The sequence below is a fragment of the Erpetoichthys calabaricus genome, chromosome 6 (genome assembly GCF_900747795.2).
Source record: "Erpetoichthys calabaricus chromosome 6, fErpCal1.3, whole genome shotgun sequence".
NCBI lineage: Eukaryota > Metazoa > Chordata > Cladistia > Polypteriformes > Polypteridae > Erpetoichthys > Erpetoichthys calabaricus.
The window spans coordinates 33818184-33837870 of NC_041399.2; the positions used below are offsets into that span (position 1 = coordinate 33818184).

At 39.1% G+C, this 19687-nt stretch overlaps 1 protein-coding gene across 1 annotated transcript in view; it reads right to left on the bottom strand.

Moving 5' to 3' along the window:
- Positions 1-19687, bottom strand: part of LOC127528466 (coiled-coil domain-containing protein 178-like) — a 357301-nt gene that overhangs the window by 61884 nt on the left and 275730 nt on the right. The window contains exon 11 of the mRNA XM_051929352.1: positions 13871-14005. Within this exon, the coding sequence (XP_051785312.1) occupies positions 13871-14005 (135 nt within the window). The remainder of the gene's footprint in view (positions 1-13870; positions 14006-19687) is intronic.

A 19687-nucleotide genomic window follows, 5' to 3' on the forward strand; every position in this document is an offset into this window, starting at 1 on the left:
GTCTGCTAAAAGTAAACGCTGAAGTTATTTTCTGTTTTGTTCCCTGCTCCCTAATGTTAAATGTTACCAGATGGCACCTGTTTAAGTTTATTGAGAGATTTGCGAGAATTAAAAGGGACTACCTGGCTGGTTCTCAAATATTTGTTAATTGTTCTGGCTTTGTTTGAACCTGTGTTTGGCCAGCTCACACTCCATATGTGCAAAGCATACAACTATTCAACTAAAAATCTTTAAACAAGCACATCTGTCTCATTTTAAATTGTTCACAATCTTTCCAGAACAAGACCCAACCTGTGAATGTTGCAATCAAGCTCCAGCCTCACTAGGCCACATGTTTTAGGCGTGTAGCAAATTAACATCATTCTGGACAAAAATCTTTAAATGCCTATCAGACAGCCTTGATGTCACAATCCCTCCTAACCCACTAACAGCTGTGTTTTGTGGGCTCACAGATGGGCTTAAAGTGGAGAAGGACAAACAAACTGTGATTGCCTTTACTACACTATTGGCATGTAGACTTATGTTACTCAATTGGAAGAATCCCACCCCACCTCTTTTACGTCAGTGGGTCACTGATGTTCTGCAGTATTTCAAATTGGAAAAAATCAAATTCTCACTTAGAAGATTTGTTCAAAATTTAAGACCTGGCAGGATCTAATCAATACCATTTTAGAAAAAGCAGTTATATTGGGGGAAAAATATTTTCTTCTAAAGTTTTGTTGGCCTTCCTCTCTTTCTGTTGAAGGGATTGAATTTAGTTTTGTTAAGTGTGACTTAATTGTATGGAATGCTACTTGCTTTTAATAAAATCAATAAAATAATAAAAAAAGAACTAAAAATGGCAGAATCAAAAGCAGTCCCATAGCTTTATCACCAAGAGTGAAAAAAATCTGTTTTTAGATTAGTTTTCAGGCTGAGGAGAAAAAAACATAGTACAAAAATAAAGTAAGGTAAAAACAAATTGTAGTGTGGGAAAAGAAGAGCTCCAGCGCTAGCTTGCTGTTTATATCCTAGTGCCATATGCTGTCCCTAACGATCTAGATTTGAAGAGATTTTGAAATTCAACTTTCAGTTTGAATTTATGGACAATTGCATTGTGGAAGCGCACGCCCAGTGACAGGTTGCTGTATATTGCAAAGAGGTTAACCTAGACATACAGTAAGTTTATGAATTCCTTCCTCTCATAGTCATTTGTGAAGTTAAATAAGCGATTTCTGAAATTTTGAGTATGTCTGGAACTAGCCATGCATGTTGAAGGCTTCAAACTGTCCCTTCATGATTGTGAATATGGTAGACTTGCATCCTGTAAATGGCTGGTTTCTTACTTTGAGCTCGGTGATGCCTACGATATGCTCTGACGTCCAGTGAGCCATAGCTGGTTTAAACAGGTTTGTGAGTGTTATGTATTATATAACTTTCTATGACGATTCTGTTATTTACTGCATTTTCTTGTAGAAAGTGTTTAGCAGTTTGCCCAGGAATAAACAAGAAGAAAACTTTCCGATCATTTCGCGGTGCACACCGGAATCATTTGATCAAAGATTTCTCAGCTGCATTGTGTCACATTTCACTTGATCATAGCCACACTGATCTCTTTGTGTTCCCTCATAAGAATTCTAACCCACTCATCAAAGTAATACAGCAGACACTAAACACATCCCCCTAGCACCGAATGATTGACTAATCTTTTATCCTCACTGTTCCTTTCTCGGATAGCTGCCTTTTGCACACATTCTGGCTTTTCACACTTGTCATCTCCTTGGGCTTTGTTTCCTTCAGTTTTTCTGTCGCTTACCTTTTTATCTTCTCTGCATGCTCTTCTCCAGGCACATACCCATGGAATGATGAACAGCTGAAAGACTATCCTTCTAAATGTATTTTAATTTTCAATATGAAACTATTGTTCATTTGTTTTTTCAGTATGCATGCTGAGTGTGTGTAACACATGTACAGTACACATTTAGATCAGCACTAATGCTGAATTATCAAAGGAACATGCAGACAGGTAAAATCATATAACTCACTGTGAAAAAGGAAGCACTATTGCGAACAGTGTATGTGACCCTTTTTGTTTCAGTGGTGGCTCGTAGCTAAAATTAGTGGGGGTGCTGCTCCAGAAAATTTTTAGCCTTTGTTTTAAAATTGTGTAAAAGGAAACAAACATGTATAAAAAGAAAATTTATTCAGAAACCGAAAAAAAATGAATCAAATAGAATAGCTGGAAGCAGGATAATAATCTAATTCTACACTTTATCACATTCAAGAATATGGTACACGGTTTTCAAGCACAACACACGCGGAGTAAAAAAAAACAAAACACTACCTTCCACCAGCACGCCAGGGTCGGCACTGCGGGAGCGACAGTGCTCTCTCTCCCTCGCAGCCTCGCGTGAAGCTCCTATGTGCGCATGCGTACAACAGCCAAACACCACGCCACTGGAACTGTGAAGCGCACAGTTGCATACAAAGATTTTTGTATCTTTTTCATAAATTGAGGGATGGCTACTGACATTAAGCTTAAGGATTATATATTGTACAAGTATAAAGAAAGAATTAAAGAAAAAAGGACTCATTATATTAAATGTTATCGATAATATCCAGTGGAAATAGGGGGTGCTGCAGTGCTGTATAGTGCCTATACGCGAGCCGACACTGAAGGGTTTAAAATTGAGACATTCATTTATTATTTTCTTCTCAACTTAATTCACATTTATGGACCGACTTAATGGAATTTTAATATTACACAAAATATGAATGTAAAGTCAGAGATGTATTTCAGGAACAACTGATTCACTCCTTGCAATATACCATTAAATATACAGCAGTATATTTTCCTTAAAACAGTCAGACACCATACAAAATGAGAGGATTATGCATTTTGTATATAAAATCCATCCAATAAGCATGGCAGAATTTAACAAAAACAAGAAGGTAGACTTGCAGTGTACAAAAGATGATGCTCTGGACACAGAATTAATGAAAACCATTTTAATCCTAAATCCTGTTGAGAGAACCTGGATATGGTAAAACTCAATAAATCTGTGGATCCAAACTTCCAGATAAATGGATACGATGTAGACTGGTAGTGGCATGTAAGGGTGGGCGGTGAGTTTATTTTAGCACACATTCGTATGATAGGAGTAGAGTAGCCATGTCTGAATGCCATTGGATGTCCAAATTGTATTGTCAAGCTGGCACATCCTCTCTTGGCAACAGTATACCATTCTGACAATGGGCGTTTTGACATCCTGATAAAACAATCTTAACAATAATCATTCTTTGAAGGCATTTTATATTTCTTTACTGGGTTGTGGGGTTCATCTTAGAACTATTGCTCGACAAAGCACAATTTAATTCTGGGAAGAGTTTTTTGCACTTGAAGTTGTTTCGTTGTGCTTTAAAAACGTCCTAATATGTAGAAAAAAATCTGATGGTAGACTACCTGAAAGACACTAACAGATTAAGAAAACCTGGACTTAGCCCATGTGATTGTATGCAGAAAGTGTCCTTTTAAAATCACAACCCACTGGTATTTCTCAAATCTGTTGCCATCTATTCATGGTTGTTTACCATATGGAGCCTGTTATGGATCTCAATAAATAAAGATTCTCTCTGGAACTTCCATGTGGATGGGTCTTTTGGCAACCAAAAGTGGTCTCCCTGTGCTATCGCTCTGAAGAACCATTCTGGCACCTTTATTTTTAAGAGTGTATCACAATGATTACGAAATCCTAGAAACCTGTCCTGATTTTTGGATGATCTTTAGAGCCCTAGATTTCAATGAAGTTAATCATTTATTTAATGAAACGGACCAAACTATTCAGTGTAGAGATCTGTGACCAGCCAGCATTATATTCAACTGGTGGCACGGTGGCGCAGTGGTAGCACTTTTGCCTTGCAGTAAGGGGGCCCGGGTTTGCTTCCCGGGTCCTCCCTGTGTGGAGTTTGCTTGTTCTCCCCGTGTCTGTGTGGGTTTCCTCCCACAGTCCAAAGACATGCAGGTTGGGTGGATTGGCTGGGTGTGTGTGTCCTGCGGTGGGTTGGCACCCTGCCCGGGATTAGTTCCTGCCTTGCACCCTGTGTTGACTGGGAAAGGCTCGAGCAGACCCCTGTGACCCTGTGTTCGAATTCAGCGGGTTGGAACATGGATGGATGAATATTCAACTGGTCAGCATCCTTGTGCTCTACTTCCAATGACTGTAAAGTGTTTATAGTTTTAGTGGTTCAAAATTAAGGACACTAGACGAGGATTCAAATGTTAAATATCGAAAGGACAAATTTTGTTTAAAAGGCACAATATACATCATTTATATTTGAACATGCTCAAAAGAATACAGTTTTACAACTGTAGCAGCAATTTAAATGACTGATATTGTGGTGTTGTCAAATTTGATCTTATTGTATTGCCTTGCTGCAGTTATTTTCAGAAGAATCACATACTGCGTAACACTCTTTAGCCCTTTCTTTTAGTTCAGTGAGAAAATATAAGCTATGCTGAGCTGAATAACCTGCTCTCATTAAAATTGTTTGTAACTTATTTCATTTAATAACATGTGGAGGTCTTTCTTATATATATACTAGGTGTGTAAGCCTGTGCTGTAAAAAGCCCGGGGTCTTAGATACTATTGAAATCGTCTGAAAAAAAATTGAAAGGTAGAGATGTCAAATAACTGAAAGGAACTACTCAGGGCATCTCTCTCCTAGGAGGTTTCGTTTTGCCGACATGCTTGCCTCGCTTGTGCATTAGCGGCTAAGCAACTGTCTTTCTTCGGAGGTTTTATTTTGCTAACGTGCTCGCCTCACTTGTATATTAGCAGCGGGAGGAAAAGTAACAGAGATACTGTTTTGCTGATGTGCTTGCTTCGCTTCTGTAATAGCTGATAAGTGTGTGACTTTCTTCCGAGGTTTCGTTTTGCTGAGGTGCTGACCTCACTCGTGTTATTAGCGGCTAAGCAAGTTTTTTGTTTCCTCGGAGGCAGAGCCCTTACCTTGACTCCACCTCTCATTTTCGGGCCGGACAGACAGACATACACACTTCCACCGGTAGGCGTTTATATATAAGATTTCATTGGTTCACTGCCTTAGTTGCTCCAAGGTCCCCCAGTGATCTATGACAATATGTGAAGGCCCCGCTACATGTATTTGTTTTCTTGTACCCTTGCCACAGCCTTGACAAAGATGCTTGGTTTTGAACTTACATTGATTAACAAAATCATATTTGCCACAAGTGTTATTGCAAGGCCTGTATTGTTAAAGTATAATACAACATTAATAAGCCACTTCAAAAGCAGCCTACTGTATATGTTGTTATTAATTGAAAATTATTTTACTAATGTCTGAATTTCTTAATCATAACATAGCATAAATATGAGTTAGCATTTTTAAGGATAAATAATAATCAGTAATTACACTGCACAACAATTTTTTTGAAAAGTCTTGCTTCCTGAAAAGTTTTTGCTGATTTTGACAGGTACCTACTAGGTATGCACAAATATAGTTTTGGTTTTACTGCATCACGTAGGAACTCTGAGAAATAGACCTTTATATGTTTACTGACAATAACGTATTTAGTCACGTTTATGTTTCACATTAGCTATTAAATTCAACAGAATTAAAAGTGTTTTGCTCCTGATTTTCTTATGTATTTAATGTCTGGTGTATCACGTTGCAGTGTCCAACAGTAGTCAGCAAGCATTGATGGATTCCAGTTTCCTGGCATCGTTTCTCCATCGTAGCAATGTCCTGGTGAAACCTTTCACTGTGTTCATCACTGACAGCACCGAGATTTGTGGGGAAGAAGTCCAAATGTGAGTGGAGGAAATGAATCTTGAGTGACATGTTGCACTTCATTGTCTGGTATTTTTTGAGAAGTTTGTCTACCAACTGAATGTAGTTTGGGGCTCTGTAATTGCTAAGAAAATTGTCAGCAACGTCTTTGAAGGCTTTCCAGGCATTTTTTTCCGGCCCAATTAACAGATCTTCAAACCACTTGTCACTCATAACATGTCTGATCTGGCAGCCAACAAAAATGCCCTCTTTGATCTTGGCGTCAGTTATTCTTGGGAACATCTGTCTTAAATAATGAAAACCTTTGACTTTCTTTTTCAGTGTTTTCACGAAAATTCTTCATGAGTTCTAGTTTTATGTGAAGAGGAGGCAAAAATATCTTTGCCGGGTTGACAAGCGATTGATGTGCCACATTTTTCTGTCCTGGAACTAACTTTTTACGGAGTGGCTAGTTCTGTCGAGAATAGTGCGACCCTTTGGCACGGCTGTCCCATTCACAGATGAAACAACAATACTTTGTATAGCCGAGCGGCAGTCCTAGTAACAGAGCAACGACTTTAAGATCTCCACAGATATTCCAGTTATAACTGCTATACTTGATGTCCTTCAGCAACAGTTCCATATTCTCATACGTTTCTTTCATGTGTGCTACACAGCCAACAGGTACTGAAGGATAAACGTTGCCATTGTGTAGCAGAATAGCTTTCAGGCTTAACATTGATGAATCAATGAAGAGATGCCACTCTTCCGAGTTGTGATCACAACCCAAGGCCGAGAACAATCCTTCAATGTCATAACAGAAACAGAGACTGTTGACTTGTGCAAAAAATTTGGTTATATTATGATGTCGGCCTCGAAACACAGAAATTTTCGTACCTGGTGACAGCAAACACCATTCCTGTAGTCCCGAACCCAGCAGCTCGGCTTTTGCTTTTGACAGACCCAAATCTCTGACCAAATCTTTCAATTTGGACTGTGTTATCAGATGTGGATCGCCTGATGAGCACAGTTCAAAATCCAGGTCAATGTCACGGTCAGTACCCTGCATTGCAGTTTCTTCATCTGATTCATCTAAGGTCCAATCCTCTGGTGGTTTCGGAATTGGAAGACTGTCGTCATGTGGCACGGGTCTCATTGCTGAAGGCAGATTAGGATATTCAGTTGACTTCTTGTTTTTGGCAGAGAAACCAGACACATTGGTCAAACAGAAGTAACAGTCCATCACATGGTCTTTCTGTTCTCGCCATATCATCGGAACAGCAAATGGCATCGTCTTTCAAGTGCCTCTGAGCCAGGCTCTCAGACTAACAGCACATGTCGCACAGCAAATGTGAGGCGCCCATTCCTTGTCTTGATCACCAATTTTGCAGCCGAAATACAGATGATAAGCTTTCTTCACAAGAGCAGTCATTCAACGTCTCTGAGGCGCAAGTGTATATTCGCCACCGATATAGCAGAATGTATCGCAGCTGTTACGACATTGACGAGACATATCGCCCAACGCCGAAAAGTCTATAGCATCAAGCTTACTTACTGTTATATTGCTACAGATACTATACTTTACTATACTGATACTATACATACACACTGACTATCTAGATTAACCATATGAGCAGGATCGGTGTATGCAAGCCACCTTTATAGCATGCTGAGACAGCGTCAAGCTCGTTCAGACCTGCCCAGGATGTCAACTTCCACAGAACAGCTTCCAACCTGGCCTGATTCCACACCTGGACATGCCCAGGCTGCACAAACCGTTATTGATAAGTCACTTATGGGAGCGAAAATGTTTGGATACAAATATAAGAAAAAATCATGACACGTATGTGATGGGTGAATTTTGATGTGATATTCGTGATCAGCACCCAAAAATCTGTAAGAAACACCCAACAGTGTTCAAGAACCAAAAACTGTGTTGTGCAGTGTTATCAACATATCAGTTTGTCACTGCAGATTTTTTTGATCACAACAAATGCTGCTTACTATTCAACCTTTCTTAAATATTACATGTTAACTCGTGCATAAAATTATAACATACTTCTGAAAATTTAAAAGTAATTTTTAAAATGAAGAATTAATTACTGTAGACATTATTTCATAACTAAACTGCAACAGCTATTCTGTTAATCCCTGGATTCAGCATTTCCATCAACAGAAAAGGCAAAAGAATCCTGAGGGTCAGTGGTGTAGTAAGGTGAACAGCGGTAGGCCGGCAGGCTGTGACACCAGGGTTGACAGATCGGCGATTTTCACACCAAATTGTGCTGTTTTTGTAAGCGTTGTGTAGGGAAAAATTTGGATTTGGCAGTGTGTGGCCACTCAAATAACCCCCTGGACATCAACTGTGACCAAACTCAATGGGGAAAACGTCAATAGCATCAAAACTCCAAGGGGGCCCTACCCACTGAGTAGCCCACAGCATCATCCATTGAGCTAGTCTACCACACCATTAGGCAGGTTTTACATTGTCATTGTCAATCCCTGGCTGACACCAATGTGGCTTTAAAAACCGACCAGAGTGGCAACAGTGTCTGGTGTTGACCTGCTTCTGCTTTATGAGACTCTCACGTCTTTGGCATTGTGCTAAAACACTACATTTCTTTATAGAAGTGTGGCATGTCATTTTATATTCACTTTTTCCTATTAAATTAAATTTGCTCCCATTCTAACTATAGTACTGTAGGTGTGGTCCACTGTGCTACGCTGCGTTGTGCGGATTAACTAAAGAGAACACCTGGTGATGATTTTTAATGGCAGAGGCAAATGTAATCCGGTTAAATTATATTCAGATACAATCAATATATGAAATGAACTTTAAAGGGAGACTTTGAGACAACTGAATGTCATCACACACCACCATACATACCCCTAGTTACATACAGAGTTATGTACAGAACAGAACAAGTATGTGGCTGAAGAAAGAGGTTTACTGAACAAGTGTAACAAGAACAGAGTACAAGGAAATAATAAAAGGAACTGAATTGTGAACTATTTATACATATCTACAATAATTTGGATATTAATAAAGCGGTCCGTTTTTAAAGACCAGTCTGACAAACTGCTTTAGGTTGATTTTTAGTTAGGTTAGGTCAGGTTGGGGTGCATGCAGTGGTACAGCACATTGACACCAACACCACACGACAAAACAGATCAGGATCCCGGTTGGCAACCCCCAGGCAGACATGCAGTCTGGGCCCACCCTCCAGAAATGATCCTTTATCTGCCGCAGCCAGGTGTTACTTGGGCATTCCCTTGGCCTGAGTCCTCAACAATGAGGATCCTGTAGGCCAGAACAACCTTGAGGAACTGCGCCACATGGCTGTAGTGCTGTAAGTGACGTACCCTCACAATGCAGGTAATCCGTGAGCAACTGCTTGTTCGACACAAAATCAAGTGATTTTTAGTGATTTATTATTTTCTTTTCTGTTATTTTAGCATTATTTTCACTCGTGTTGCAGACCAAAAGGAAGTTTACTGAGACCCCCTTGTGGGCCATGACCCCCCCCCCCCCTTTATATCCCAGCACTTTCAAATCTGATTTGTAAAACATTGAAAATAATACAAGAAAACACAATGAATAATCAAATAGATAAATGTTGTGATAGGAAAGATACAGAAGGACATCTTGACTGTGTATTTTGAAACGGCCACATCAGCATGTCACATACTGTATCAGGACGCCCGGTTCATTTTCTTCAGAGGAGTCACAATTAACCATAGTTCAGGCTATCACAGCAAAAAATGCAAAAAATAATAAATTTAATGGTTGTTATGAAGGAAAACTCTCTCTGAAAATCACAGTCTTTATGTTATTCACTCTATGAAGTTTGTAGTTAATCTCATGTTTTAAAGCAGAATGGAGATACCAAAGTTTCTATTATAACAGGGGTCTATGGTGCTGGACAGCATAAAAATGTATCAAAAAGTCCACAAAAAAATCTCCGTTACTTTACCTGCAAAATCGACACGTCAAGCCATTCATAAAATCACACGCATTTTAACTAAAATATTATTAAATAAACCAGCTATAAAAAAGTTGCTATGAACAAAAAAAAAATGCATTTTAAAAAAACTCTTTTAACCATATAAATGTGTGTCGCACATATGGAGGGCACACTGTACATGTTAAATATAAACATAACCTTTTCTGTAACATCAGATTATACATCGGCATTCGAAAACATCAGTGGACGAATGGTAAATGTGAACGATACGTTGTTGCAGGTGCTGTGTGTGCTCTCTGTTCTCCACCATTATGCCAATACTGTAGGAGTCAATCGGCAGCGATGCATATGTAAATATGGACTGCAAAGTAGGCATTTAAACTACATATTGTGTCACACCCCGTCAAAAGGACTGCCATTAAGAGAGCTAATAACAAAGGAGCCACAGGAGATGCAAAACCCCCAAATCTACAAGTCTGCCTAACAACACCAGTAAAGCACGGACAAGGCTGCAGAGCAACCACCTTCTGACTGCTGGTCCAAATGTGTAACTAACAGAAGTTAACCTGATTATCTAATTGAAAAGGCAAACACGCCATGACTAAATAGCCGCAGCGTTTAACCACGTTGTATATCCGTAGACCACAATGCTTATCCAAACTCTACATGTAGTCGTTATGCCACATAGTGATGTAATAGTCAAAATACCATAAGATACCATAGCAAACAGAAGCACTTTTCAAATGCCTGTAGCTACAGTGGTCTACATATAAGTGTGCGTATCTGTCTGTCTCCTCTGTTTTTACAACATACAAATTATTCATTTAGCTTCAGTTACTTTATACTACTGAGCTCCTGAATGGATAAGAGCAGATTTATCTTTTTACTTCATTTCATTGTCAGATCTTTTATTCAGTTTCTTTTACTCTCTCCCTGAAACCCGACACTTTAGTTTAGATGCACGGACTGAAGAAATTAGGGGCTGGTGTTATGGGATGGAGCCTTTGCAGTACTGGATTTTGGTGCTATTCGCTAAAATGTTTAATGAGCTCTCCCAAGAAGTTTATTCACATTTGCAAATCTGTCCGGCCCCGCAAGACTACCTTGCACCTAATACTGCTATAGCACTAAAATGGTTTAAAATGAGCATAAAAATTATTTTTTGTGCTGTCCTAACTTGTAACATGATGGATGTAAAGAATAAGTGCAAGTCTTAAATCCGCATTGCATCTCAAATATAACCAAAGATGTGCGTGTTTAGCTAATTGGTGACTCTACATTAATGAGAATATGTGAGTGTGCCCAGAGAAGGACTGGCATTCCATTCAAGGCTTGTACCAGTTTTCATGGTAAAGGTTCAGTGGAACAATCCAAGGTTGATAAGAAAGATGGTTGGATCATTGGAAAATAATTGTGTAAATCATAAGCATAATAAAATGCTGCATCAACTGTAAAAATGTTTCCAGGTATACTATATTTTTTGAATAATGTATAAAATTTCTATGTGTATACAAGAGAAGGACAGATGAGAGGAAACACAGCGGTCTGTATTCAGAGGATTCCAACCACACGTTGTCTGTCTTTCGTTGTCATTTTGGTATTAAATATTAAACAGCTGACCAGAGCAGATTTCCTGAACTTCAGCAAAAGTCTTCAGCTGCTCTAGGAGAATCCTCAGCCCACCACTGACATTTAATCCAAGCAGTGTGTTCTTGGTGCAGACATAGGTCTTTTCTCAATAGACCTTGCCCAGCACCTTTCACTGATCACTGGCTCTATTTAGTAGCCTTCCTGGACTGTTGAAATCCTCATCATCTCAGAGAGTAAGCCCAGCAACCATACTTTACTTTGTTGTAATTGGGACTTCATTATTTCACCCTCTACCCCCATTGCTTTTGATGACAGGGAACATAAACTGGCCAGAAGATCAAATAAACAGTTGGTTAGTTTCTTATGGTTTACCACCTCCGTTCATTAAAGTCACCGCAGCATAGAAACTACTGCCCCAATATGTTGATTAATCTTCTGATCACCGCTACCTTTACTTATTATATTATTATATCAGAAACTTTGTTATCTCAGTTCTGCATGAATATAGGAGTTAATTGTTTTTCTTTGATGTCATTTTTGGGTAGAGTATTCCTTTAAACACAATGTTGGCAGAGGGAGTAGCATGGCGGCACAGCTTTTAGAGATGGCACCATGCAGACCTCGGCTCCTAGCTCAGTTGCAAGCAAGCTCATTCTGTTCATGGGTGTTCATTAAATTATCTTTCGGTACTTGTTCCTAAAAGGGATATTAGCGCGTACCCCAAATGCCCTTGCACTTGGTGTTTTTGGGACAAGCAACGGCTAAACCTCAAATTATGACGTGTTCAGTTCGTATCCCACTACTGACACTGTGTGACAATGAAAAAGTCACTTCACTGCCACTGCCTGTATTCCAACTTTAAAAACAAAAGAAATGTAAGCAATTGTATCTCAAATGTTCTAAGTCACCTTGGATAAAGCTGTCAGTCAAATAATAATAATAATGAAATTGGCTTAAAGGATTTGGGTTATGAAAAGAATGGCTAGATTTTTCATTTATGTGTTACAAAATTATCTCATGCTCTGTAACGTTTAAGGAAGCCTTTCTCAGTATTACATGTACAGTGCAGACTTAAAGCTTAACTAGCTAAGCTGTCTGTCCAAGACGGGTTGAAATCTAAGCAAAAAACATGCAATTTATGTGTTTCTGTTATAAGCCAATTGGTGTGGGATTTGTAAAAGCAGTGTCAATGCCTATGATGCGCCATCTACTGGAATAACAAGTGCAATGCATATATCTCTGTTTCATGCCATTTGGTATGGGATTTGTAAAAAATGTGTTAATATTTGTGATGTGCCATCTACTGAAATAACAAGTGCAATGCATAAGTCTCTGTTATATGCCATTTGGCATAGGATTTGTAAAACAAGTGTTACTATTTGTGACGTGTCATCTACTAGAATGACAGGTGGAATGCATATGTCTCTGTTTTATGTCATTTGGTATGGGATTTGTAAAAGCAGTGTCAATGCCTGTGATGCGCCATCTACTGGAATAACAAGTGCAATGCATATATCTCTGTTATATGTCATTTGGTATGGGGTTTGTAAAAAATGTGTTAATATTTGTGATGTGCCATCTACTGAAATGACATGTGCAATGCATATGTCTCTGTTATATGCCATTTGGCATGGGATTTGTAAAACAAAGTGTTACTATTTGTGATGTGTCATCTATTGGAATGATACAGTAAGTGCAATGCATTTATTCCTAAAACTGTTTGTGATGTGCCATCTTATCGGATGAAAGAGACATAGCAGCATTTGTCCTTTTATTGTCCATTTGTCCTTTTATTAAGGTTGTACAAGGCTTATAGGTCCACTGACTATATTTTTTATTAAAGTCATTAAGCAGCATGAGGAATCTGGACAGAAACAAAAGTTTACATTTCTTTCCAGGAATGCTTGATTGTTTAAAATGAACAATGTGTGCTCAGTAGTACAAATTCGGGACGTCTGCAGCCTAATTTTGTTTGAAAAAAGCCATGTGTCTTAGTTAAGCTTTGTGTCATAAAAACATTTCCACACATAAGCAATAACATTTTGGATTGACAGGGCTTATGTGAAATCACTGAGGTCATTTTGTCATTTTGCAGCATGACTATGGAGCCTACATTTTTATATGCATTGATTCTTCTTCCTGAAGTACATAACATTTACTGACCCAGCCTATTGCAGTTATAGAGTTACAGGGAAACAGATCACATATAGAAATAAGGACACTTAAAATCAAATTTATCTTATATTTCAATATAACAGCAATTTCTTTATGCATTTCGTTCTGTAAGAGATTGTAACATACTGTATTTTTTACACTGTATTAATGTGTATTATGTGCACTAAAGAGGCCAATACAGTGTAATGGTTATGGCAGCAGATTTTATAGCACATGTTCCCCTCCAATGTAATGTGTGACCCTAAAGGGGTCATTTAACCTTGCTTTGTTCTAATTAAAAAAAAAAAAACCTGATCTTATTCATCACCTTTGCTAAAAGCATCTGCAAATAACCAGTGACACCTTTAATTACTGACAGTCCAAATATCACCTACCTGCACGGCTACTATTTTCTGACTATTTTGATGAAAAGCAGCCTGGAACTTGGCCAGTCCGGCTTGGTTGTAGAGGCCGCGCTGTTTGAAGTACTCCACCAGTGCTTTGTGCATCCTCTTCTGCAACAAAGAAAGCTAAGGGGAAAAGAAAAAAAAAAAAAAGAAGTCGGCAGGGCAGGAGAGGAAATTAATGGCAGTGTTCAAGAAGAATGATGGAGGGAAATAGAGAAAGCAGTCAATAGCCCATTCTGCAGTCTACAGGCCTGACAGGAATTTCACAGTCTTTTGGTTTTTCAGCCCACTCATGTGCATTCATCAGAATCCAGTCACATCTGGCTGCCAAGATGGGGGGTTAATTTTCTCTAAATGCTTCAGCAGTTTTGTTCTAGCTGAGGCAAACTCTGTGACTGCAAAGCTGATGAGTAAAATATTTCTACTTCACCCAGTTTAACTTCAAACCGATAGCCTCGGGACATATTGTACCTCTCTTTTTTAACACATACACACAGACACAAGAGCTGTTCAACAAAGAAAAAAAAATCTTTATAAGCCTTTTGAAAGGCATGCTTTCTGCTTTATTTTAGGACAAAGTTTCAAGTGCGGTTTTAAAGACTTTGATAGACGCTATTGCCCCCCCCCCATAAACCTTATCATAGTCTGGCAATGTGTGCTCCAGAGCATGACAAAACTAAAGAGAATTAACTCAGCCATCAACTGCTGAAGGAGAAAAATAACAAGAATTTTCTAAATAGAACACCCTATTAATCTACCTAGTGAAAGCGTTTCAAAGAGCTACTAGTTACACAGCCTCTTAGCAGGTATGCAAAATATTACTGTGAGAATTAAAATTTAAAAAACATTCTTCATAAATGCATTTACAAATCACTCTGAACTAAACTCCTTTGTCCAGCACATTCCCGGCTGCTAATACTCCATTTCTAGTATTTCCACACAATGAAAGCTTTGTGTTAAGATTCTGAAGGACAATCAATGGGCATTAATTTTGCATGAAGTGCACCGGTAGAGTATTTAATAAGAAGAATTTAATAATAATGGTTTATTTAAAGTCGTTCCCATGGTTAACAAATGATACGTGGTTTACTGCTCTTGCAAATCTGGTGCGGAGTTCCCTTGTTTATTCAGATTCACTTCCCCAAAAAATGACATGCTTGCTACTTAAGTGGCACAGTAGCTATTTGGTATTCGGACCCCATTTTGACCCCCTTCTTTTTTGGAGTTAGCAAAGGTGGATTGGTGACCCCATGTTGGCCCAGTGGGACTTAGTGTCTCCTGAAATGGACAGGGGTTACAATTAGTTAATGAAAGTTTAAGGCCTTGTGAAGGCCAGGAAAAAGATGGCAGAAAAAAGAATTCTGTATTAAATTAAAATGTAATAAAACTGTAAAGTTTAATTTAAAAAATGATCATATGTGTGGATACAATAAACAAGTTGAATGTCTTTTCAAATAAATTTAAAATAACATCCTCTGATGCAATTTAGTATCGGGGGGCCACTGCATGCCAGTCCATCACAAGGCCCACTAATGCACATGCCCACTGAGTGCCAATTTAGATTTGTCCACTCTCATTTTCGGGGGAATGGAGGGACAAGCCCATGGGTAGAAACTGTAAACGCCACACAGACAATGACTGAGTGCAGATGTTGACCGCAGGATCTGTGAGACAAATGGAAAAGGCGAATTTCAAAGTTTTCTGAATTTAATTCGATTCCGTTGGAGGTTACAGCTCTACCACAAATAGATTAATCAGTGAAATTTTGGGCACCCCCTATGGAAGCATCATCGATAACTGAATCTTTATTTTTAAAGTGTGTGTTTTTTTTTGTGTTATATCTAGGTGTGTATTACAGATGAACAGTATGATATGATTTATTTATTTATGATGCATTACATATTGGAAAACAACTGCCCTAAGAAAATCAAGAGTGTACAGAATACGTCAGTAACTATGGAGTTGTGATAAATGGCTGTTTTTTATCCTAGGAAACACCCGCTCTTGACAGCTGTAAACATGTCTCCAATCAGATAGGAGCGTCCTTAGTAAATGCTGACAACAGCTCCTGGAAATCCCAAGTGAGATGTGGCTGACAGGTCATTTAAACACCCATTTTAATGATTTGGATCACCCAAGTAAGCATGGCATCCACAAATATCTAACAAATCTAACCATTTACAAATTAATGAACAGAATTTCGCAAGTGCAATTAATGGTGAAGCAATCTGAAGCTAGGAAGAGACAGGCATCCTTTATTTCATTGACATTCAGTAGCCTCCTTGTGTAACAAAATGGTTTTCATCAAGGTATGTAAATTCATTTATATCATATTAATTAACACGTGTAAAGCGCAATACTGCAAAATACTACACAGAATTTGCTCTTCTACTTTCCATACCTATTTTCTAATTAACCCGTCACACAGACATAACCTTTTTGTAAGCAGTTATGATACATAACTTAGTATGCATCCCCTTAATCCCAACGTGCAATAGACTTCTTATTCCTTATTTCACGTTTAATCAACTATTATCTGACACCCTCTATATCTGAACTTCCACAAAATTTTCATAGAATGGTGTGATACTTTATTTTAAAATTGTTGTTTGTGCAGTATGTCACTCTTTGGGTGGTGCAGTATTTACCGTTGCTGCCAAATGCTGCGTTCGTAATCCTGTGCCAGGCTCCGACACCATGTCCACACTGCTACATTTTTATTTTAATACAAAGTCATTAGTCTCCATTTTCATGTTGCAGCCACACTACCCCATGAGAACACATATCTGCAAACACTTGAAAACGCTCTCCAGAGCCGTATACTTCTGAAAACGCAGCCTCAGCACTGTCGTGTCGATGTGCAAAAGCACAGAGTTTTGAAAACGCAGACTCTAATTACGCTCTGGTTGGTTCGTGCTTATTATGTGTCCCTTCCCTGATTGGATCCTGCTCATAACAGTGTCTCATTTCCTCATTTGTCATAAAAAACATCATATTTCAACTTAGCAGACATAGAAGAGCTGCTTTCCATGGCGCTTGTTGTGTTGCTTACGGTTTGGAGCGGGTAGGACTGGCGAGCTTTGTTATGTCTGAATGGCCTGTTCTCGTCTTGATCGTCCTAATATTCTAACATGCACAAAAGGCAAATAATTTACTGCTTGCTACAGCTTTGAGATAAATCAAGTGACCGCCACTGTTATTGTCCATTCAAGGATTTTTCCGCATGCCTGGTGTAGGTAGATAACTACTTTTATTCGTTTTTGGTCATTTTATTGTGGATGAAGATACTTTTGTAAACGATGTGAAAATGCCAGTGTGGGCAGAGATTGTTGTCATTTAAGAACGCCATTTTTAAATGAAAACATGGTAGTGGAGATGTAGCCTGACTGTGTGAAGATTTCATATATTCCTCTAAGAGTGTGGCCTTTGATGGAAAGGCATTCTGTACCAGGTTGGTTTCAGCCTTGCACCTTGCTGTTACAACACTAAAATGTATTAGCAGAGCCAATATTGACTGTAAATATGCTTCCCTAACATGTACCATGATGGTTATAAAGAATCAGCACAATCCTTTGGTCTGCATGTGTCTCGAATATGCCTAAAGATTCACCTGTTCGGTTAATTAGTGACTCAATTAATGTGTTGGAATTAAACAAAGTTCATAAGAATAAATAAATAAAATAAATAAATAAATTCTTTACATTTATATAGTGCTTTTCTCACTACTCAAAGCGCTCTCCACAAAGGGAGGACCCGGGAAGCTAACCCACAATCTCCTTACTGCAAGGCGGCAGCACTACCACTGCGCCACCTGTGAGGATGGAGAAGAAGGAGGTAAAAACTATTTTTGCAATGGACATTTAAGGGTGTGCTATATTTTTCCGGCTAAAGTAACTTATACGAGGGGGGACCCAAAATATAACAAATTTTTTTTTAAATCGTGTATATTTCTCAGAACATTTCCAAAATTGAATCACCCTCAGAATACTCTCTCTGAGGCACAATACACTTGTCCCACTGCGTTTTCCACTGTTCAAAACTGTTCTGAATCTCTTGCAATGTGACAGCCTTCAGTGGCTCCGTTGTTTGCTTCTTGACCTCCTCTACAGCCTGAAAACACTTTCCTTTAATTTCGCTCTTCATTCTTGGAAATAAGAAAAAATTGTTGTCATCCCGTTTTTCGTGAGAAACTGCCGCACACTCAATGCTGTGTTTGCGGGAGCGTTGTCGTGATGCAGAAGCCACTTGCCAGATCACCGCAATTCGAGTTGTTTTCTCCGCACTCACAATCGCTTGAGCACTTTAAAGACGCCATTTGGCCAAATGATGAAGAGGGCAGTCTAGTACATGCTCCTAGTGGCAAACGTCGGAACTAATGTCCCTCCAGCCACCAGAAAAAAATTCTCATTATTTTTGGGTCCTCCCTCATATGTGCATACCCAATGGGAAGTAACACTGAAGTCTGTATCCAGATGATTCCAACCCCATATTCTGTCAGCTTTTCATCGTGACATTAGTAATAAACTGAGCAAATCCTTCACTCCAGCAAAAGTCTTCAACTACACTTGGAAGAATTCTCAATCCACCACTAAATATATAATCCAAACAGTGTATTCTTGGTCTAAGCTTAGGTCTTTTCCCAGCAGGCCAACCCCAGTACACTCCCATGCTCCTTTCAGTTACTTACATCACTGGCTCTATTTAGAAGTCTTCTTGGTCTGCTGATCTCCTCGTAACCTTTTCTAGTTTCTTGTAATTGTGGCTTCATTCTCTCATCCTCCACTTGTAGCTTTTGACCATATTAAACATAAATTGGCCAGAAGTACAAAAGAAGTGTTCTAGGACATTGCTCATGGTTTACCACCTTTGTTCAGTAGAAGCAAGACAGAATACATGTGTGTAAATGAGAGGGAGGTCATTGGAATGGTGAGGATGCAGGGAGTAGAGCTGGCGAAGGTGGATGAGTTTAAATACTTGGGATCAACAGTACAGAGTAATGGGGATTGTGGAAGAGGTGAAAAAGAGAGTGCAGGCAGGGTGGAATGGGTGGAGAAGAGTGACAGGAGTAACTTGTGACAGACGGGTATCAGCAAGAGTGAAAGGGAAGGTCTACAGGACGGTAGTGAGACCAGCTATGTTATATGGGTTGGAGACGGTGGCATTGACCAGAAAGCAAGAGACAGAGCTGGAGGTGGCAGAGTTAAAGATGCTAAGATTTGCACTGGGTGTGATGAGGATGGACAGGATTAGAAATGAGGAAATTAGAGGGTCAGCTCAAGTTGGATGGTTGGGAGACAAAGTCGGAGATGCTTTGGTTTGGACATGTGCAGAGGAGAGATACTGGGTATATTGGGAGAAGGATGCTAAGGATAGAGCTGCCAGGTAAGAGAAGAGGAAAGCCTAAGCAAAGGTTTATGGATATGGTGAGAGAGGACATGCAGGTGATGAGTGCAACAGACCAAGATGCAGAGGACAGGAAGATATGGAAGAAGATGATCCGCTATGGCAATCCCTAATGGGAGCAGCCGAACGAAGAAGAAGAAGAAGAAGAAGAAGAAGAAGAAGAAGAAGAAGAAGAAGAAGAAGTTAATTAAAATGACCCAGCATGGAAATTACTGCACCAATCTGTTGACCAATCCAAAGATCACCTTTGCCATTTATTTATGAACAAGACCCCAAGGTTCATGAAAGGGAAGCCAGTCAGGACCAAGAGTGCAACAATTATGTGCAGCACAGTATAGGAATTTGCCCTGGTGGGATAACACAGCATAATAATAATAAAAAGAATTATTATTAAAAGATAAT